Here is a 23,089-nt window from a genome sequence, read left to right on the forward strand (position 1 = left end):
TAGGATTAGGGGACACTAACTACATGAGTTGAGGATTGGCTGAGCGGTAGACTTCAGAGGGTGGTGGTAAACGGTACCCCATCCAAAACGTCAGACGTGATCAGTGGAGTGCCGCAGGGCTCGGTCCATGGCTCGATTCTATTCAACTTATTCATAAGAGATATAACCCAAGGACTTAGAGGAAAGGTATCACTGTTCGCCGACAACGCCAAACTTTGCAACATAGTAGGTAAAAGCATTTTGCCTGATAATATGACGCAGGATCTACTGCTGCTGGAACGGTGGTCAGCAACTTAGCAGCTAGGCTTCAATACTAAAAAGTGTAAGGTAATGCATCTGGGTAAGAGAAACCCGCACAGAACCTACGTACTAAATGGCGAGACCTTAGCCAGGACCATGACGGAACGTGATCTAGGGGTGATCATTAATGAGGACCTGAAGGCAGCCAGTCAAGTGGAGAAGGCTTCCTCCAGGGCAAGGCAAATGTTGGGTTGTATCCGTAGAGGTTTTGTCAGCAGGAGACCTGAAGTCATGATGCCGCTGTACAGATCCATGGTGAGGCCTCATTTGGAATATTGTGTTCAATTCTGGAGACCACACTACCAGAAGGATGTGCTGAGAATCGAGTCGGTTCAGCGAATGGCCACTAGGATTGTCTTGGGGCTCAAGGATCTCACGTATGAAGAAAGACTGAATAAACTGCGACTGTACTCACTTGAGAAACGAAGAGAGAAGGGAGACATGATTGAAACATTTAAGTACATCACGGGCAGAATTGAGTCGGAAGAAGATATCTTCTACCTCATGGGACCCTCAACCACCAGAGGGCATCCGCTGAAAATCAGGGGAGGGAAATTTCATAGCGACTCCAGAAAATACTTCTTCACCGAAAGAGTGGTGGATCATTGGAACAAACTCCCACTGCAGGTGATTGAGGCCAGCAGCGTGTCAGATTTTAAGAGAAAATGGGATATTCACATGGGATCTCTAAGGGAGTGAAATCAGGGGGGCAGGTATTTGGAATGGGCAGACTTGGTGGGCTATAGCCCTTTTCTGCCGTCATTTTCTATGTTTCTATGTTTCTAATTCTGGTCTCCTTATCTCAAGAAAGATATAGTGGCGCTAGAAAAGGTTCAAAGAAGAGCGAACAAGATGTTAAAGGGGATGGAACTCCTCTTGTATGAGGAAAGACTAAAACTGTTAGGGCTCTTCAGCTTGGAAAAGAGATGGCTGAGGGGAGATATGATTGAAGTCTACAAATCCTGAGTGGAGTAGAACATGTACAAGTGGATCGATTTTTCACTCCATCAAAAATTACAAAGACTAGGGGACACTCGATGAAGTTATAGGGCAGTGTTTTTCAACCGCTGTTCCGCGGCACACTAGTGTGCCCGAGATGTTGCCTGGTGTGCCGTACGGTGCAGACACTGATTAGGCCTCAGGCCGGGTCCCGCACGCGCTCCCATGAGACTCCCCCGGTCCCCGCTGCTGTTCAGTTTCAATCTTCTGCTCTGACGCAACCGGAAACAGGAAGTTGCAGCAGAGCAGAAGATTGAACACCGAGCAGCCGCGCATGCGCGGCTCTTTGGGAAAGCGTGCATGTCGCCGAAAAACAAAACCTACAAACTAAGGTGAGGCGAAGGGAGAGAGCTGGCTAAACAGTAGGATCGATTGGGCAGGCGAGTGGTGGCTGCGGGGACCGTGCGATCGCTCGTGTTCCCGGCTCAAATTGGAAGGAGGGAGTGAAAGGGAAAAGGATTCTGGGCCAAGGGGATGAAGACGGAAAGAAAAACCCACAGCAGGAAAGAAAGGGAAGGACAGGCAGGTGAGCCAGATGCTAGAAGCAGGGGGGGGGGAAGAAAGAGAGAAAAAAGCTAGATGGGGTTGAAAAGAAGAGACACACTGGTATGGAAGAGGAAGATAGGGGAAATCTGGACACAGGAAGGTAACAGAAAGAGGGGAAATTATGTGCATGGGGCATAGGGACAGAGACAAAAAGGGGACATGCCATGGGGATGGTATATGGACACAGGGGGGGAGCAATGACAGATACATAGGGGAGATATTAGAAATGGAGAAAATAGGAGCACAGAAGCGAGATGGTTTGTGGGGATGGGACAGGGACCGAGCTCGCAAGCTCCAGTGGCTTGCACAAATTACATTGTAACGTGCCATGAAAATAAGAGGGAGGAAGGTAGATAGATAAGCCACGTGAGAGGAGCTGAAGGGTAGTAGAAAGGAACAGATGGTAAAGGAGGGAGGGAAGGGTGGTGGTGGAAAGGAATAGGACAGACATTGAAGGAGGGTAGAGAGGAACAGACCCCGAAGGGAAATGTGGAAGACAGAGTGGGAAGAAGACAGATGCCAGACTATGGGGGAGCGGAGGGAAGAAGATGGGTGCTAGACCAATTGGGGGGGGGGGGGGAAGGGAGAGGCACAGTAACAGCAAATGGAAGACGTAGAGAGAAGACACACAGTGGATGGAAGGAATTGAATGAGAAGATGTGGAAAGCAGAAACCAGACAACAAAGGTAGAAAAAAAAATATATATATTTATTTATTTTTTGCTTTAGGATAAAATAGTATATTAGTTGTGTTGATAAAAATTTATAAACAAAGCCCTGCCAGCTGAACATCTCTTTCTCTAGTTCAGCAGCAGGAACTTTGATTTATAAGAAAGGAATGAGCTAAATATTACAGTACTAAGGCTTATATGGATGCAGCGGGGACGGTGACGGGGCGGTGAATGGGATGGCAGTGGCGGTGACGGGGCGGTGAAAGGGATGGCGGTGACGGTGACGGGGCGGTGAAAGGGAACGGCTGTTGACGAAGAGCTATGTGTGTGTCTTTCTTCGATTCCAGCCAGAATATCAGCTTTGTGTTCAGCCAAACAGGCCCAGGTTTCGCACTGAATAAAGTATTTTATAATTTTTCACTATTCTGTTTAATATTTCATAATATTCTGTTTAATATTTCATAATAAAGTAATTATAAAATACTTTCTTTGTGTTTATTTGATTCCTATTCAAGAGAATTACTTTATATATAGTCAATATAGGCACAGAGTTAAATTTTTTAACATTTTCTAATGGTGGTGTGCCTCGTGATTTTTTTCATGAAACAAGTGTGCCTTTGCCCAAAAAAGGTTGAAAAACACTGTTATAGGGAAATATTCTTAAAACCAATAGGAGGAAATTTATTTTCACTCAGTGAATAATTAAGCTCTGGAACGCGTTGACAGAGGATGTGGTAAGAGCAGATAGCGTAACTGGTTTTAAGAAAGGTTTGGACAAGTTCCTGGAGGAAAAGTCCATAGTCTGTTATTGAGAAAGACATGGGAGAAGCCACTGCTTGACCTGTATTGACAGCATGGAATATTGCTACACCTTGGGTTTTGGCCAGGTACTAGTGACCTGGATTGGCCACCGTGAGAACGGGCTACTGGGCTTGATGAACCATTGGTCTGACCCAGTAAGGCTATTCTTATGTTCTTAATTTGCTTAATTTCTGTGAAGACATGAATAAACATGTGGATAAAAGCAAGTTAATATAGTGTATCTAGATTTTCAGAGAGCTTTTGACAAAGATACTCCTGAGAAAATTAAAAAGCCATGGGATAGGAGGCAATGTTCTGTTGTGGATTTGGAACTGGTTAAAAGATAGAAAACAGAAATTAGGGTTGAATGGCCCTTTTTCTCAGTGGAGGAAAGTAAAGAGTGGAGAGCTTCAGGGTTTGTACTGGGACTGGCGCTATTTAACATATTTTTAAATGATCTGGAAATGAGAATGATGAGTGAGGTGACTGAATAGATTTGTGTTATATGCAAATTTAAAGTTGTTAAATCGCATGTGGACTGTGAAAAATTGCAGACCTTAGAAACTGGAAGATTAGGCATCTAAATGGCAGAAGAAATTTGATGTGGACAATGCAAAGTTTATGTTTATTTCAAAAGCTTGATATACTGCCCAGCCTCATCATATCAGGGCCGTTTACAATAAAAATTATATGAGGGTCATTTCATAAATAATGCACACTATTATTTTTTTTTCCAAGTATTTCTTTACAATCCTTCAATATGGTCTCCCTGCTTTGCAATGACCGAGTCCCAACGTTCAGGAAGCTTCATTTTCCATCCAAGTCACCGTTTTAGTTCAGTTGCCGAATGGCTCGGGTACCGGTGGAAGAAAGCTCTTCCAGAGATGCAAAACGATGTCCACGCATAGGTTGTTTCAACTTTGGAAAAAGGTCAAAGTCTGGTGGTCTCATGTCTGGACTGGAGGGAGCATGAGGTAACACCTCCCAGCCGTATTCGTGTAGCTTTTCAATTACATTCCCTATATACGGGCGAACATTGTCATGAAGAATGAATGGCACAGCCAAGAGCAACTGAGGTCAGGTTTTGTGCATTTTTCTGTGCATTTTTTTTTTGCAAAAAAATCACAATAATACACTGCTGTGAAACTTCTTCCACGTGGAACTTTGTCTGTGATGATGATGCCTTCATGATCATAAGCAAAAACCATCATTTGTTTGACTTTTGATTGAGCTCATCAAAAATTTTTTGGTCGTGGGGAAGATGGAGCTTTCCACTTGTCATTGAAAAACTATGCGAATATGGCTGGGAGGTGTTACCTCATGCTCCCTACAACCCAGACACGAGTCCACCAGACTTCGACCTTTTTCCAATGTTGAAACAACCTATGCAAGGTCATTGTTTTGCATCTCTGGAAGAGCTTTCTTTCGCCGGTACCTGAGCCATTCGGCAACTGAACTAAAACGGTGTCTTGGATGGAATAATGAAGCTTCCTGGACATTGGGACTCGGTCATTGCAAAGCAGGGAGACCATATTGAAGGATTGTAAAGAAATACTTGAAAAAAAATAATGTAAATTTTAATAAAATAGTGTGCATTATTTATGAAATGACCCTCATATTTAGTTGAAAGGATTTCCAATAGGAAAGCCTAACCCATGTATTCTTATAAGAATTACATAAAAATAGACACCCATAGACACAGTTAACCTAAGTCATATTTAACCACACTTATTGAAAATCAAGTTCAGTCCTTAAGATCTGCTTAAAATAATATGTTTTTTCAACAAAATTTTGACTTTTTATAGCTAATTTCTGACCTAATTTCTTTGGGGAGATTATTCCAAAGAATCACAAGAAGTCAGAAAAATGTTCTCTCTCGGGTAATGGCCCAGTGGACCATTTTGAAATGAGGTGATGTTAATTGAAAATCTTGAAGGGATCTTAGACATCTGGAAGGTGTACTGTATATAGAATTATCCATCTACTCAGATAAGCTGGTTCCTGATCCCAAAGAGCCATGTAAACAAAGTAATTTAAATTTACTTCTAATGAGCATAGGAAGCCAATGATACTTTATATACATAGGGGTAACATGATTGAATTTCTTGGCATTTCCCAGTAACCTAATGCCTGAGTTTTGTAAAGTTAGTAATCTTTTAGAGAGATTATGTGGCAGACCTAAAATAGACAAGAAAAACCAGGAGAGACGCTTCCACAACCAAATAACGAACAAGCAAACAACGGAGACTTTCAAAACACAAGTGTATTTGTTTATTCCAGAACTCTGCTTTATTTGTGCAGTGGCTCAACATGCACATGTTTTGGCCTAAATGTCCTGCTTCAGGAGTCTATACATGATTTTGATACTGTGATACCCAAAGATTGAATATGTAACTTTGTTTGAGATAATTTATATAGATGATTATCAATAAGAAACATTAATTTCAATTATCATGTCTTATATTTTGCTTTCTATGACTATAAGCGCACATGTGTTAATAGATTTACATGGCAGAATGAGTGGTGTAGTCTGTATGTACACACAATTCAATATTTGCTCAGCAAGTGATATTCTATGGGGTGTCCAACCTTTTGGCTTCCCTGGGCCACATTGGCTGAAAAAAAATCTTCTGGGGCTGCACAAGTGCTGCAGAAAGACAGAGGAGGGAGTTGGCAAGACAGTAAACACACGGGGTCAGCAGAGGAAAACACTGCATCGCCCTCGACCGAGGCCGCACAAAATACTTCACGGGACCGCGTGCAGCCCTCAGGCCGAAGGTTGGACACCCCTGTTCTATAACATATGTACAAATTAGAAGTAGGGTTAGCAAAAGGGAAAAGAACCACAGTAACAAAGTTAAATTTCAGGAAAGGGAACTATGATGCTATGAGAGCAATGGTAAGGAAAAAAACTCAAAAACAGCTCAAGGAAAGCAGAAACCGTAGAGCAAGCCTGGTCCCTATTCAAGGGCACAGTGCAAGAAGTACAACATATGTGCATCCCCAGATTTAGAAAAGGGTGCAAAACAAAAAACGAACAAAAGACCCAGCATGGATAATCAATGAAGTGAAGAAAGCGATAGGAGACAAGAAAAAAATCGTTCCGGAAATAGAAAAAGGACCAAACCGGGGGAAACTGGAAGGAACACAGGAAATGCCAAAAAGAATGTCATCGAGTGGTTAAGAGAGCGAAAAGGGAATATGAAGAGAGGCTAGCCAGGGAGGCAAAAAATTTCAAATCGTTCTTCAGATATGTTAAAGGGAAGCAACCGGTGAGGGAGGAAGTAGGACCCCTGGATGATGGAGACAGGAAGGGAGTGATAAAGGAGGAAAAAGAGGTAGCCGATAGGTTAAACAAGTTCTTCTCGTCAGTCTTCACAAGCGAGGACACATCCAATGTACCAGAACCCGATGAGATCTTCCATGGAGACCTAACCTCCCAAATTTCAAACAAAAGTAAACGATGCAACTGGTTTCTCCAATGCCAGAAACTTGGAGATTCTTTCTGTAACCAAAACTGCATAATACGTTTATGCCCAATCATACATGCCTTCTGAAATAAAAGACATTTCCTTTGACCAAATATCCCACAAGCTGCTGCTTTACCAAAAATTACTCCCCTTGGAGAACCCACTACAGGACTACCCCATAAAGAACCCAAATATAATAGGATGGCAGACCAGAATGACTTGATTAAAGGACACAACCAGAAAGCATGATATAATGTGCCAAGATCCTTATCACATTTGATACAAATTGGGGAATTTATCAAACCCGTATGAAAAGCTTGAACTTGGGAAAAATAAGCCCTATGTAAAATTCTATAAGAACATTCCCTCCAAACAGATCCCGTAATAACTTTTGGTATTCTATTAATAGCTTGAGTAAAATCAAGAAGTGAAATCTGAATTCCCAACTCCTCATTCCAGTTTTGTAAAAAAATTTTCATATGTACGAGTAGGAAGTAAATTCCATCACCACTTATGTAATAAAGAAACTGAAATAGGCACATCTTCACATTGATTTAAAAAAAAAAAAAAAAAAGAATTCTATCACGAACTCCACTTGAAAAATCCAATCTTCGCAATTTATTCAAATAATTCACCAATTGCAAGTAAGCATATAAAGACCAGGACCCCTCTCTTACTGTAACAGAAAGGTCAGGAAAACTCCTTATCTTCCCTGTCTCATCCAATACCTGTGCTAAATAATAAATACCTTTATATTCCCAATTCCTAAAAATCCTAGATGTCATACCAGGTTGAAAATCTCCATTACCCTGAATAGGTAACATATCTGTTATACGTGGATTGTAACCCCATAATTTAATTAAATTACCCCAGACTGACCTCATTGGAGTTAAAATAGAATTACCTCTTAAATGAACCGGTAATTTAGACTGATGTACATGAAGAAGAAATAATAAATGAAAAGGGTAATAAAAAGCTTTTTCATATACTATAGGACAGTGGTCTCAAACTCAAACCCTTAGTGGGGCCACATTTTGGATTTGTAGGTACTTGGAGGGCCGCAGAAAAAATAGTTAATGTCTCATTAAAGAAATGACAACTTTGCATGAGGTAGAACTCTATAGTTTATAAATCTTTCCTTTAACAGTTAAAGGAAAGATTTATAAACTATAAAGAGTTTTACCTTATGCAAAATTGTCATTAACTATTTTTTCTGCAGCCCTCCAAGTACCCTATTTTTTCTGCAGCCCTCACATTTAAAGTTTAATATCTTTCCTTTCTCAAAACTGATACATTTCAATCACTATATTGAAAATAAAATCATTTTCCCTACCTTTGTTGTCTGGTGACTTTATTTTTCTGTGCATTTAACTATGTTTCCAGGGTCTTCTTGTCCTTTGACTGGTTTTCTCTCTGTCTTCACTTTCTGCCTTGCATCCATCTTTGGCATTAACTTAATATTCAATTTTTCTTTTCAAAATCTACGTTTCCATGTCTTACCTTCCCTTCTATCTCTCTCTTCTTCTGTCCCTATTTCCATAGTCTGACATCTCTTTCTTTCCTTTCTCTCCCTCCCTCCTTCCTTCCTTCCTTTCCCCTGGTCTGACATCTGTCCCTTCTGTCTGTCAATTCTAACGTTGGGGAGGAACTTCCAGGCCAGCCAGGCAGCGATTGGCTGGCCCGGAACTTCCTCCCCGACGTTAGAATTGATGTCGGGTGGCGAGAATTGGTCAGCTCCGAGCTGGGGAAGATAAACAGGGAGAGGTAAGACCTCGGACGCTGGCCTGTTCCCCGATTGCGGTGGCTTGGGGGAGGGCAGTGGGAAGGGAAGCAGATTAGAGACCCCTGCTTTAGGCAAGGACAGATTGCGGGCTGCAAAATAGTCCCTGGGGGGGCCGCATGCGGCCCACGGGCTGCGTGTTTGAGACCACTGCTATAGGAATAAATAAAACATTATCTAACACCCAATCCCTAATATGTCTTAGTAAACAAGCCTTCCTATAAATATGAAGATCCAGAAGACCCATGCCACCCCTCATCCCTGATCCTAGTAAAAAAAAAAAAATCAAAAGATAATTTTGGCTTTTTTTCCGGCCCAACAAAATATAGGGCTCCTTTTACGAAGGTGCACTAGGGGCTTAACGGAATAGCGCATGCTAATTTGCCACATGCACTAGCTGCTACCGCATCCTTTTGCGCAGGCCATAGATTTTCAGCTAGCGTGCGCTAATCCGGTGCATGCAAGAAAAACCGCTAGCGCACCTTCGTAAAAGGAGCCCTTCGTGTAGCAGTTCTTAATTTCCGCCAATCTCTACTTGTCAATTCCAGGGGACGCATCTGAAAAGTATATAACCGTTTCGGGAAAAGAACCGTTTTAAAAAGAGCAATACGCCCACTTAGGGATAATGGCAAAGACTGCCATTGCAACAATTTTTGTTTTGTGTGACTCGTTAAATCTGGAATATTAGATTTATATAGAGATTTAGAATCTACCGGAATATAAATTCCCAAATATTTAAATTTATCTTCCATCCATCGAAGTGGAAAATCAGAACCCCATTGCAGGCGTAAATTATCATTAGTAGCCAAAGCTTCGGATTTACCCATATTCAATTTGAATCCAGAAAAGTCACCAAACTCAGCAAAACTTTCCAATAAAGACTGTAATGAAATCCTAGGATTTGTTAAATGCACTAAATTAAATATCATTTGCAAAAGCAGCAATTTTAAAAGACGACAACCTGATATCCACTCGGCAAATATCTGGCTTAGCAAGAATTTCACGAATCAATGGGTCCAGGGTCAATACAAAAAGTAACGGAGACAAAGGACATCCTTGACCCACCGTAAAAAATTCCGAAAAGCAACCATTAACAAATACTCTCGCCTGTATATCTGAATAAAGGGTCTTAATGGCATCTTGACCCGTAATACAATATTTAGTTAAAACTGCAAAGCATTTTGTAATTTTTGACGGAGTGAAAAATCGATCCACTGGTACCTGATCTACTCTACTCAGGATTTTGTAGACTTCAATCATATCTCCCCTGTGATACGCTGTATTCTGCAAAATATATTGTGCTAAAAATAAGATAAGCTTTTGATATTTACAAACCAATGCTTTAAAAGAGCTTAATTTAATAGGCATTAAGGTTAAAGTGTAATTTCACATATCACAATTTGTTGATGGTACTATCTGTTTTAGATACATCTGTATGTACACCTAATCTGGAGTACTGTGTGCAATTCTGGAGGCCACATTACAGCAAAGATGTGCGCAGAATTGAATCGATTCAGTTGATGGCCACCAGGATGATCTCGGGGCTCAAGGGTCTCTCGTACGAAGAGAGACTGAACAAATTGCAGCTCTACACTCTCGAGGAATGTAGGGAGAGGGGAGACATGATCGAAACATTTAAGTACTTCACGGGACGTGTCGAAGTGGAAGATGATATTTTCTTTCTCAAGGGACCTTCGGCCACAAGAGGGCACCCGCTCAAACTCAGGGGCAGAAAATTTCATGGCGACACCAGAAAGTATTTCTTCACAGAGAGAGTGGTTGATCATTGGAACAAGCTTCCAGTACAGGTGATCGAGGCAGACAGCGTGCCAGACTTTAAGAATAAATGGGATACCCATGTGGGATCCCTACGAGGGTCAAGATAAGGAAATTGGGTCATTAGGGCATAGACAGGGGGTGGGTAAGCAGAGTGGGCAGACTTGATGGGCTGTAGCCCTTTTCTGCCGTCATCTTCTATGTTTCTATGTTTAATATGTAGTTTATACATAATTCATTACTCACTTATTCACATATTATGTTTTTTAAGTCTTCTGTTAATATTAAGAATGTTTCCATCAATATGAATACGTATATTTTTTTACCTTATGGGGTTTTTTGTCTTCTGGCGGTCTAGGTTCTCATTTTATTTCCTTATTTATCTCTTTTATATACAGTACATTTGTATAGTCATGCATTTATTGATATGGTTGAGTTGATATATTTTTATAGATACATATGTAAATTATTAAAAATGTTTTTTATGTTTTGTGTGTCAACATTTTATAGGCCAAAACATGTGCATGTCGAGCCACTGCACAAATACAGCAGAGTTCTGGAATAAACGAGTACACTTGTGTTTTGAAAGTCTCCACTGTTTGCTTGTTTGTTAGACCTAAATAGACCACATTTTCATAATCAAGTTGTTTAGATGATAAAGCATACAATAAAGTTTTCAATTCCTTTTGTTCAAATTACTGGGCGTAACTGTCTCGAAATGTAAAATCCTTTCTAGACAACAGCATTTACCTGATTCTCAAATATGAGAGCCGTGTCAAGAATAATTCTAGGTATTTAAAACAGGGAACCTAACTTCCAGTACAGGAACTAATGTTGGACATTCCTTTGTACCTGTGAACCAACAAGATACAGCCTTGGATGCATTCAAAACTAATGTATGGGTTTCTATCCATCTTGATGTCTTAATTAATCCTGTTTGGAGTACCTATAAGTCCAAAGAAGTGAGTGATATTTTGGCCATTAGCAAAATTTCAACTGCATAACAATAGAAATTTAGAACATGTTCCTGGATCAATGCTATAAGGGGACTTAAGACAAAACAGTTCTGAGGGGCTCCACAAATCACTTGTTTTTCTTGTGAGATATCTACCCCTTGATGTATCTTGAAGGTCCTACCTATCAAAAAGAATCTAAACCATACTAAGACAACTGCCGTAACTCTGATAGTGAAGCACATAGGAGAATAATCTGAACCACAATTACCTGATGTTTATAGTCCACCTTGGGAGTCAGTAGCACTTAAGATAAAGATCTAGGTGTCACTGTAAACAATTTCTGCTCAGTGTACTGTATAGTGGCAGCCAAATACAAACAAACAGGATGCTAGTGATCATTAGAAAAGGGATGGTAAACAAGACCATGAATACTATAACATCTCTATATTACTCCATGATGCGACCTCACCTTGAGTATTGTGTTCAATTCTGGTTGCTGCATCTCAACAAAAAGGTAGAGGCCATTTTTGATAGGACATCTAAGTCCGACTTTGGGTGTTTCCCATAAGAAGTCCAAAGTTGAAGGCAGAGAAACTGTCATTTTTAAAACTAGCAACACCACAAGACATTCACATTTTTTTTAGATGTCTTGACTGCCAGGACATCCACCTTTATTTCCCATTTTCAACCACAAAACTGTCCAAGTTCAAAACATTCTAATATATACCATTTGGATGTGGGAGGGGCCAGATTTTAATGGATTTCATATAAAAGGTGCCAGAAGTTCATCTTACCATAACCCCCTTATAATATATGGTGAGCCCTCCAAAACTCCCCTAAAACCTACTATGTACCTGTCTACCACCCCATTACTCCTTATGGTCCTAGGTTGCAACTATATGGCAGTATAGTAGGGTTATTTAGTGGTTAGAGAGGCTTATGGGCCTGGGTCCTCACTAGGTACATAAGGTACTAGGCTTTCCCATACCAAGTGCTTCTGTTCTAGAGACAGGTACATACTGTTTCATTCAGAATTTGGGGGGATGGGAGAGGAGTCAGTGACCACTGGGGGAGTTGGGGGATCATCACTTAATCCCTTCAGTAGTCATCTGGTCGGTTTGGGTATCTTTTGGCACTTAAGATGCTCTTAAAACAGGTCTAGCTCAGAACATCTAAGTTCCATCTAGGACGCCCTGGGAAAGGTTCGATTATTGCCACAAGACATCCAAGTCAAAGCACACCTAGAGCAAGTCCAGAGCACACCTCCCACATGCTCCCTTTTCTCTCGGATGCACAGCGGGTAGATTGACTCAAAGGACGTCCAGAAAGACAGTTTTTAAAATCCTGGCAATTAGGACATCCAAGTACCGATTTATGCCTTTTTTTGATGTTTTAGATTTTTTTTTAAATGCCCCTAATAGCAGAATTTGAAAAGTTCAAAGAGTGAATAAAATTATAATGGAGATGGAACTCCTCCCATATGAGGAAGAGCTAGCAAGGTTAGAGTCTAGAGCTTGGAAAAGAGATGGCTGAGAGGGAGATATGAATGAGATCTACAAAATTCTGAATGGTATAGAAGGGATAAAAGTGAATTGATATCTTACTTTCTCAAAAATTATAAAGACCAGGGGACACTCAAATTACATGGAAATACTTTTAAAACCAATAGGAGAAAAGTCCTTTTAAAAAAGTATAGTTTTTGTACTGGAGGAAAATTGGTCTCAGGAACTTTCAATATAGTAATCAGGAAGTTCTTAAAAATTTACCTCGGAGACATAAAATTTAGGAAACGGAAAATTCAGAAATCTCAAATTCAAACTCCTATTTTGAAATTCTCAATTTTCCTTAGAAGTAAAGCCTTATCTGTTGTTTAATCACAGTTTTTATTTCATTAGTAGTTTTCTCCACTTCTCCAATCTTCTCATTCTATTTCTGAGCTCCCATATATTATACTTTTTGAAAAGGACTTTTAAAGATAAAAATGAAGTTGGAGAAGAGCAAGATGTAACAGCTTTACTGGAATCATCAAGTATTGAGTTCACTGGTCATGCAACATTGTTGGTTACCTTTGTCTTTTACCAAGATAGAGAGATGGTTCTAAAGCAGTACTATAGCCTGAAGCAAATTTCCTATTTAGGTGAAAGAATATATATTTTTCCAGATGTTTCTAAGTGGACTCAAGCTAGGAGAAAGGAATTTCTAGCTTATCGGGATAAAGTACTCTTCTTAGGTGCTTTTTTCCAATTATTTCCATGTAAATGCTTTATTTTATATCAGGAGGTTAGATATATATTTTATGATCCAGTTCAGCTCCGTTTCTTTCTAGAGAGTAAGGGGATTTCATTTGCAACCCAGGCGAAAAGTGTAAGAATCAAGTCAGTTAGAAGGTTGAAGGATTTGCTCAATTTCTATGTCTTAGTATTTCTTTTTGTCTTAATTTCCTCTCCCGGGAGGATTGCCCCCCACTCAGCTTGAGGACTATATTTTGTATTATATTTTCTTCATATTGTATAACTTTAATCCCCAATGGGAAAATTGGGAGCATCATATTGTTTTGTTTCTTTCAAAGTTTATGCTTTCTATTTAATTTGAAAATTATAAATAAAAAATAATTAAAAAAAAAAAAAGCAATAGGAGAAAATATTTTTTCATTCAACAAACAGTTAAGTTCTGGAACTCATTGCCAGAGAATGTGGTAACAGCAGATAGTATATCTGGATTTAAAAAAGGTTTGGACAAGTTCCTGGAGAAAAAGTCCATAGTCTGCTATTGAGACTGATGTGGGGGATTGACCACTGTTGGAAACAGGATACTGGGCTAGATGGACCATTGGTCTGACCCAGTATGGCTAGTCTCATATTTTTATGAAAATCCAGAAGATTGACAGAAAACATTTCCATAACTGGCAACCTTTTATACCCGTTCTTCCCACATCCAAGAACCCTCCACCATGCTCAGGTTGGCTCACTAGTTAGCCGAGTCCAGAAGATGGTACTCTCTTCGTCTCTCATAGCACGTCCGGATCCCGGAGTCATTCCAGAGACTCTGGATGGCTTCCACATGTTGCTTCTCCAGCACTACCACTTGGTAGACCTCCATCTTGTTCACAAACTTTCCATGATGCTGAGGGTGAAAGAACGAGGTTACTGTTTGAAGGGCAGGTACACTTCCTGTGACAGACCCTGCTCTCTGCGCCTACATCCATTTACCTTGTCTATAAACTTACTTTCTGCGATTCTCTCCTTCCTGCAGCCCTTAGTGCAAGGTCACTAACTGGATATATGTCATCTGCACCTCCCTGGTTCTGGGGTTCTTGCTTCAAGGAAATAGAATTACAATCCCTGGCTCTGGAGGCGACATGGAACTAGTCCCTTTGCCAACTGATTCAGGCTAATTTTCTAGGGGGGGATCCAGTCCTGTTTAGTGTTTGTTTGTTGTTGGTTTTTGGGGTTTTTTTTTTTTTTTTTTTCATTTTAATGCCATCACATTACAAACAGAATTGAGCTCAATTAGTCCAGTTAGTAAAGCATGCTTCCTAGGGGCTGAGTTTTCTCTCTGTCTGCTCTTGGTGAGTGGGGCAGAGAGAGTGATGAGAACTCCTGTGCCTTTACACTGTCACTGCTAAGAGTCCTGTAGCAGAAGCAAAGTCAGTCTCGTTGGACCTAATGCAGTTTCTGCCCCCATGTGTCTCCATTTTCCCCTCCTTGGCCCTTGAAGCCCTAAACAAGAGGAAAGATCTGGACGGAAAGCAGGCATGTTAGGGGAGGGGGGAAGGGGAGGAGGAGGAAAAGCAGCCACATCTACTCTAACCACCGACATATTTTTATGCTTCAGTAACAGATAAGAAAAGGAAATCACACTGCTTTACAAGAAAAGTGAATTAAGTGCTGGTGAAAGGTATCAAGTGCTAGATTGCTGGAAAGACAAAATACGTGTCACAGATACAGCACCTGAAGTGGCAGAACAAGTTTTTTCTCTCACCCACAGTGCTCCAGCACAGAACAGGTACCACACAATCATGAGCAGCAGAGCAAGCTTCTCACCCGCTGCCCCACTCAAGAATAAGTACAGTTAAGGTTACCATATGGCTCCAGAAAAAAAAAAAAAAAAGGAGGATGGATTGAGACATCCGGGTTTTACTTCCATTGCTTTCAATGGAAGTAAACCTGGATTGAAAAACGTGCATTGTAACTTTGGCAAATTGCAACTGTAAACTGTATATTATGTATACGGGTATTAGATCCTTAGTATGTGTCGAGTTAGGATAAAAACCTGTACCACCCCCTGCCCCCCCCCCCACACACAAAACTTGTACTATAACTATGGCAACCTGTTAACTATATACAATATATTATGTATGTTAACCCATAACCCGTTCTGGGCTCTTTGGGAAGGACGGGATAGAAAAATGAATTAAATAAATAAATAAAAATGTCTCCGTCTGTTCTCTTTACTTCCATTGCTTTCAATGGAAGTAAAACCTGGATGTCTCATTCCATCCTCTTTTTTTCATATGGTAACCTTAGTCCAGTCCAGTCAGGAGCAGCATGTGGTGTAGTGGTTAGAGCTACAGCCTCGGCACCCTGAGGTTGTGGGATCAAACCTCACACTGCTCCTTGTGACCCTGGCTAAGTCACTTAATCCTCCACTGTACCAGGTACATTAGATAGATTGTGAGCTCACCGGCACAGATAGGGAAAATGGTATACAAGTCCCAACCCCCACCCCCACCCCCTTTCATTCACAAACATACACTACAGAAATATATGTAGAAATAGTACAAGATATGCCCATTACCCCACTACACAGCGGAGACAACAAAGCAAGATTCCCTCAAGAGTAAAAAAGAGAAAAAGCTGAATAACTAAACAAACATATTGTCCAATCAATGATCTTTTGATATGTTAAGAAGTGTATGTTTTATTGTAATCCATTTAGGTTTAAGTGGAATAATTTAAAAAAAAATAAATACCTGAACTCAGGGTGTAAAAGAATCATGCCATCTCCTAGAAGCAAATGCTTTCCGCTTGTGACTCAGCAACTAACACCCAGCCTGTAAGCTGAGGCCTGAACACAGGCTGCATATGTTTGTCTGCTTCCCTTTCTGTGCACCTACCCTGTTTTCTTCCCACGTATAAGAGACTTGTAGAGTTTCCATGGCTCTAATCATGGCCTGTATGGACATGAAGATGTTCTGATACACCAGTCTGGCAAATGCTCTCCTCTCATCCTCCGAGTAGCCAGTCCCATGAATGATCTTCATCTGTTTGATGAATGTGCTTTTTCCACTCTCTCCTGTGCCTGGTACCATCAAGTAGTAGAAGACCTCAGTCAGGTTACCTCAGTAAAATGGCAATTACCTAGTCTGCTCCAGGGCCAGTGTGAGGGATGGACAAACAGGGCCCCCATATCACAGGGGGCCCCAAACCTGCCTGGAGTTGAAAGAGGGACAGCCTGCAAGCAAGCTTTGGGGCCCCCTCCCTAGCATCTGCCCTAGGCTAGGGTTACCTTATGGCTCCAGTAAAAGGACAGATTGCTTTCAATAGAAGTAAAACCTGGATGTCTCAATCCATCCTCCTTTTTCTGGAGCCATATGGTAGGCCTGGGCCCCATCATGTCTAACACCGGCCCTGCTCTGCTTTATACCCAAACAATTCCTTAATGGCAAGAGAATGGTATCAAAGTAAGACACAACTTGCACAACAGATTGGATCACAGCCCAAACCAACAGTAAAATTATTATTCTGTGCTTCCAAACAGGCTTTGGGTAGGGGGGAGAGTTAGAACCCAAGGGGCTCATAATCAAAACTTAATCAAGTCTAAAAACCTGCCTAAGTCAGCAAAGACAGGGCGTCCAAGTGCGGATAATCAAACCTATTCTTTGGACATATCCAGGGACTTTTTAGGCCTCTGAATGCTGCTGTACAGCCAGAGCTGAATGGGGCATATTTGGAGGAGTGGTTGGGGGATGGGATATGAGCCAACATGGACTTAAGTCATCCTGCAGGGATAATCAAATGTTTGACTAGACTTCCTGGACAGAACTTATATGCTGTTGAGTTAGATAATGTAAAAACAGGTATAAGTGCCCAAAAAAGTATCCAAAGTGACCAGATAACCACTGCAGAGACAAAGTAAAGACCCCCACACACTCCCCCAGTGTTCACTGACCCCCTCACACAGATCAGAATTAAAACGTACATACCTGTCTCTAGAACATCAGCACCTAGTAAAACTGCACACAGGTCTCTTAAATAGCCTGGGGGGTGGGCTAGAGAACCATAGAAAGGACCCAGGCCCTTAAGCCACTCTACCCACTACATGTGGGTAGAACATATGCGCCCACCAAACCCCCCCCCAAACCCTATTGTACTACCATATAGGTGGCACCTACAGCCATAAAGGCTACTTGGTATAGTGGGTTCCGAGAGTGTTTTGGGGGGCTCACCATAAGGGAGTTCTGGTGAAATGTTTATGTGGCACCCTTTTTGTGAAGTTCACAGCATCGCCCTGTAAGATACCCCACTGCTCTGTTGCCATGTCTGGGTGGCCAGTCCATCACAATGCTGTCCCCTCCCACGTCCAAAAGGTCTTGTTCTGGGCATTTGGGACTTGGACGAAATTTGGGTCGAGAATGTGGCATAGACAACCTGGCAGTCTGGACGAAGAATAGCCTGGACATCCAGATAAGAAGATTCTCAAAAAATATATATATTTTAGACATACTGTATTTTTCAAGAGGGACATATACTAACTTTATAAAAATATGGGGGCCATTGGCAAAATATTGTGGTGAATAGTCATCAATTCTTCTCTTCTCCTTTTCTTTTTCATTTTTAGCACACTAAGGGGGGGAGGGAGTAGGGAATAATTTTACATAATATGTTATAATATGCTATATAATATGTGTACATTTCTACTGAAAATGTGATGAAGGGGTTGGGGGGGGGTTATTGCATCACTAGATTTTTATGTGATAGATATTAATGTGCTATTGTGGTATAATTTGTATAATATATTCTTTTGTGCACTTGCTGTTCAATTTGAAAACGAATAAAGAATTATTAAAAAAAATAAAATAAAAAAAAGAATGGGCATTTTCCCGCCACCAACTTTGGGTGTCTAGTGCCATACGTCCCAATTGGACTTGGACATTTCTTTTGATTATGCCCCTCCACGCATCTTGTTAGGTAGACAAGATAGGCCACCTCACTCTCTATTTCTTACTGTAGTCATCTCCTCCCACACACTACTCTTTACACCTTCTCATGCATGGGTAACAATGCTACAGCTGTTGGTGATTCTAGGCACACTTCAGCTTTTCAAGGAAAGGATCTCCTTCTACTTTTTGGTTTTTTCCTTGTCCTGAATGGAAGGTCTGATTCCCTTGTTCATGGGACTGCGTTCATATCATCTCAGGCAACTTCATGCCCACCATAAGAAGGCTGCCAGGGAGCTGCACCCATGTTTGATCTGGTACAATAGGAAATAACACACTTAATATGAGAGATATTTCAACTTGTGAACTCAATATTTGACATAAGTCATCTTAAGCAAGCATCTCAAGATACAATTCCAGCTTCTGATGATTTTGCTTGCTTCTTTAGCTCAAAATTAAATACGGTGAGATCAACACATACAGATTCAGGATCCAAAAACCTAATGATACTACACAGCTCGGAAAAGAGCTGTTTGACTGATTTAAATTGGACAGAATTTAAAAATCTGGATTGGAATGAATTTGACAAGTTAAATACTAAATAGAAACATAGAAGATGACGGCAGATAAGGGCCATAGCCCATCAGGTCTGCCCACTCTACTGACCCACCCCCAAGTCTACTATCCTAGAGATCCCATTCCTGGTGACAGGTTCCCTTGGCTTAACCCTCTAAGGGATCCCACATGGACATGTAAATCTTATTGCCCTTTGGATAACTGTCCCCCAATTATTTTAAAAATCAGCACCTCAGGAATTTAGAAAAGAAGTCTTTAATTGGGTTACTTTACTATTACAAATTGGTACATTTCCTATGGAGTTAGGACATATTATAATTACACCAATAGTCAAGAATCCTAGGGAATCTTTAACTCTCTTCAGTAATTATAGAGCTATAGCAGCTATCCCCTTTTTTGTTAAACTAATGGAAGGCTTGGTGAGCAAACAAACAATCTTGAAAAATGTAACATTTTGCATACTTCCCAGTCTGGTTTCCATTCTGGCTATAGTACAGAGACTGTGTTGGCATCTTTACTTTGACTGTCTTCACCAGCTATTCAGTAAAGGTATGATTGCTATGATCTTGCAGTTTGATCTTAGTATTGCTTTTGACCTTGTCGACCATGAGATTTTGATAAAATGCCTGGATGCAATTGGCATTTCTGGGCATATCCTAAATCAGTGTTTTTCAACCACCGGTCCATGGACCAGTGCCGGTCCACAGAAATTTCCTGCCAGTCCACAGGGCCAGCACGTGCATCAGGCCCAAAACAGTGTTCTTCAAACGCTGGTCCACGGTGCGATCGATGCGGAGTTATTATTGCAATATTATCGACATAGCTTCATCCAAAAAGAACATTAATAGACTGCAACTTATTCAGAGCTCAGCAATCCGATTGATTGTCAATTTGAAAAAAACTGACCAAGTGACGAAATATTATTGGATTTTACATTGGCTTCCAATTGAAGCAAGGATTCTTTTTAAAATGGGTTGTATTTGTTACAAGACCAACCTATCTTGTGGACCATTTTAATTTTGCAGATAGAAAACCAACTTTGTGCAAACTCCATTTCTTTTAATTTCCAACAGTAAAGGGTTGTATTTATAAGCACTTCTTTATCAGGCTAGTTCCTGGGGCAAGTCTTAGCAATTTGGTAACAAGCTCTAGTTTGTACCAAATTTTCAGGATATTGAAAACTCATTTTCCAAATAAGTTTATAATTCCCTGAGCATGTATAGTGCTTGCATTTGTTAACCACATAGAACTGAAAGGTATTGTGGTATATAAATGGCTTGTTATGGTATGTTATGTTTGTAATAAGCGATGGAAGCTGCATTTCCTGGAGACCTGATTTTACCAAAGGCGAGAACAGTGATCAGCCCCTTCTTATCTCATTGAGCATAGGTCATCTCTGTCTTTGTTTGCCTTCCATGCCTAACCCAAGCAAACTTAAATCACCATTTCAGTAAATATTCCAGGCATCCACACCTCTCAGTAAAGAATTTCCTCTAAGTTCCCCTCCCTGCAACTTATCCTGGAACTTTCTAAGTATGCCACCACTTCATACTTCTGAAAGCCTGTCAGGTATTTGAGTGTTTTTCTGGCATATCCCCCCTTCCCCTTTCCTGTAATGAAGAATCAATTACTTACCTAGAAGCAGCAGTTTAAGCTCTTGCCTGTTTCTCTTCTTCTGATCTCTGAGCATTCGGCTAATTTCCCTATCAACAGCTATGGCCATTTTTTCATTTTCTGTCAAACAGCAGCCACATTTTCGATAACAGCAACACCAGGCCATGGCAGAGAGGCAAGGCACAGTCTAAACAGTCACCACGCCAAGAGGACTCCCACGTCTTCAGTTCACCATATGAGGATGGTAAACTAGTCTACAGCTGTACCCCTGCCCGCCAAACTCTGGCATCATCAGGGATAGGACATATCAGGAATTGACCCTTCTGCCAACACTACCCAGTAGATTATTTCAACCAGGAACTGCAAAATCTTAGTTTTAACTCGAGTACATTAAAAAAAATATCAAAACAGGAAAGAAATAGACTTCTTACAGCTCCTATATGATAATTCTAGCTTGAGATGGAGGTGTAAACCCTAAATCCAAGTGAGTAAAACCTCCAAGGCCTCTGGTAGCATCTGGAATAGCCGAGTCCATGGAATCATCCCTTCAGCAGCCTGGGCTGGGAGCGAATGCACTACCTCTGCACTTTCACACACCCTGCAGAACAGGTTGGAGCTGCATAAATTGCCTCAGAGCAGACGACGAAACTTTACCCTTCCCAGAACTGCTAGGGTGGTTTTTTTTTCCCCTAAACATAAAACAACTCATAAAACAAATCCTGCCCTTCCTCATTCCTGCTAGTCACTGCTCTTTTTACTGTGCAGTGGGAATGGGAAGTGTCAGCATCTTAAGCAAAAGAGTTCCTTAACCTAGCCCCTCTTTCTTCAGAAAGCACATCCCTTGTGGGTTTCACACTGCCTTATTCACAAGCTTCCCGAGTGACACACGTGTCTTCTCCACCCACACCCCTTTACAAATTAAAACACCTGTTCACATCTTTAAATGAGCTAGGAAGGGGGGTTAGACTAGAACAAAATATCATTGCTAGAGAAGTTTTAGGGTTTTGTAGCCTCTCAGCTCTGGTATATTTTACTGAGACTATACCCACTGGTAAAGGGAAACAAACATTTAAGGTAAATAATTGTATACTCCTATGGGGTGTACAGAGCCTCAGAATGTGGAGCTTATATACCCAATTCGGGTTCTTTCATGAACTACGTTCAATAGCTTCTGCTCACATCACAGGCTCCACCCCTCACTACCACTCTATTTTCTTTAATTTTATTCTTTAATCGTTTTATTATTTAATCAGTTCCTTGAAAATTATATATTTTTATTTTAAAAGACTAGCGATTTAGTCGTTTCTTCAACCAACAAGCTAACCGTGCAAGTGGTCACTACCAGTAACCACCTTACAAATTATTTCAACCAGAATCAGCGAGTATGTCTTGATAGTTTATAACATCTATTCCCATTCTGGATAAGTGAATTAAGAAGTACTTATCTTTTTAGAAAACTTCCATCCTTTGTTCAATAATTTCCTTTATAAAATTCCATACTTCATATAATAAAGCCGTTGCTTGTTTTTTCAGCTTATTCCGACATGGCCAACAGGACCACTCCTGGCTGCTTCAGGGAATTGTAGGCAATGGAGTCTATAAGTAAAAAGATCTTAAATAGCAAACATTGTTGTCTTTTCCATCTTGTGTCTTAAATCGACTTACATACCCTCTTATCTTATGTTGGCAATGATTATCCTGCATGTCGATTCTGAAGCACAAACAGAACATGGCGCCCACACATTTAAAGAGACATGATACCAAACGTTTACTCTAATTGGTGGATTCTAACGTTCTTTAGAAACACTAATTTGGCAATTAGAAGGCTAGACCCTAGTTGAAATACTGAACACAAAACTGTTATGAATGTACCTTAATAAAGATGTTAATAAAAGTGTTGCCACTCAATGGCTTTATTGAGACCATTTTGGTTCTAATGATTTTAACTGAAAAATCCATCTCTGCTCCTTTTGAACTAGGATTTTTCTCTTATCCAGAATGGAATAGATGTTATAAACTATCAAGACATACTCACCGATTCTGGTTGAAATAATCTGTAAGGTGATTACTGGTAGTAACCACTTGCACAGTTAGCTTGCTGGTTGAAGAAAACTAAATCACTAGTCTTAAAATATAAAGATATCATTTTCAAGGAACTGATTAAATATAACGATTAAATAATAAAATTAAAGAAAATAGAGTGGTAGTGAGAGGGTGGAGCCTGTGATGTGAGCAGGAGCTATTGAACGTTGTTCATGAAAGAACCCGAATTAGGTATATATGCTCCACATTCCGAGGCTCTAAACACCCCATAACAGTATAAAATTATTTACCTTACATCAGGGGTGTCAAAGTCCCTCCTCGAGGGCCGCAATCCAGTCAGGTTTTCAGGATTTCCCCAATGAATGTGCATGAGATCTATTAGCATGCAATGAAAGCAGT

At 40.6% G+C, this 23,089-nt stretch overlaps 1 protein-coding gene across 1 annotated transcript in view; it reads right to left on the reverse strand.

The window, feature by feature from the left end:
• The window catches only part of GNA15 (G protein subunit alpha 15), a 34,564-nt gene extending 13,198 nt beyond the window's left edge, over positions 1-21,366 (reverse strand). The window contains exons 1-3 of the mRNA XM_033956715.1: positions 20,669-21,366; positions 16,415-16,599; positions 14,267-14,421 (exon numbers count right to left, since the gene is read on the reverse strand). Of these exons, the coding sequence (XP_033812606.1) occupies positions 14,267-14,421; positions 16,415-16,599; positions 20,669-20,813 (485 nt within the window). The 5' untranslated portion in view covers positions 20,814-21,366. The remainder of the gene's footprint in view (positions 1-14,266; positions 14,422-16,414; positions 16,600-20,668) is intronic.
• Positions 21,367-23,089: the final 1,723 nt, after the last annotated feature.

The sequence above is a fragment of the Geotrypetes seraphini genome, chromosome 8 (assembly GCF_902459505.1).
Source record: "Geotrypetes seraphini chromosome 8, aGeoSer1.1, whole genome shotgun sequence".
In the NCBI taxonomy this organism is placed as follows: Eukaryota; Metazoa; Chordata; class Amphibia; order Gymnophiona; family Dermophiidae; genus Geotrypetes; species Geotrypetes seraphini.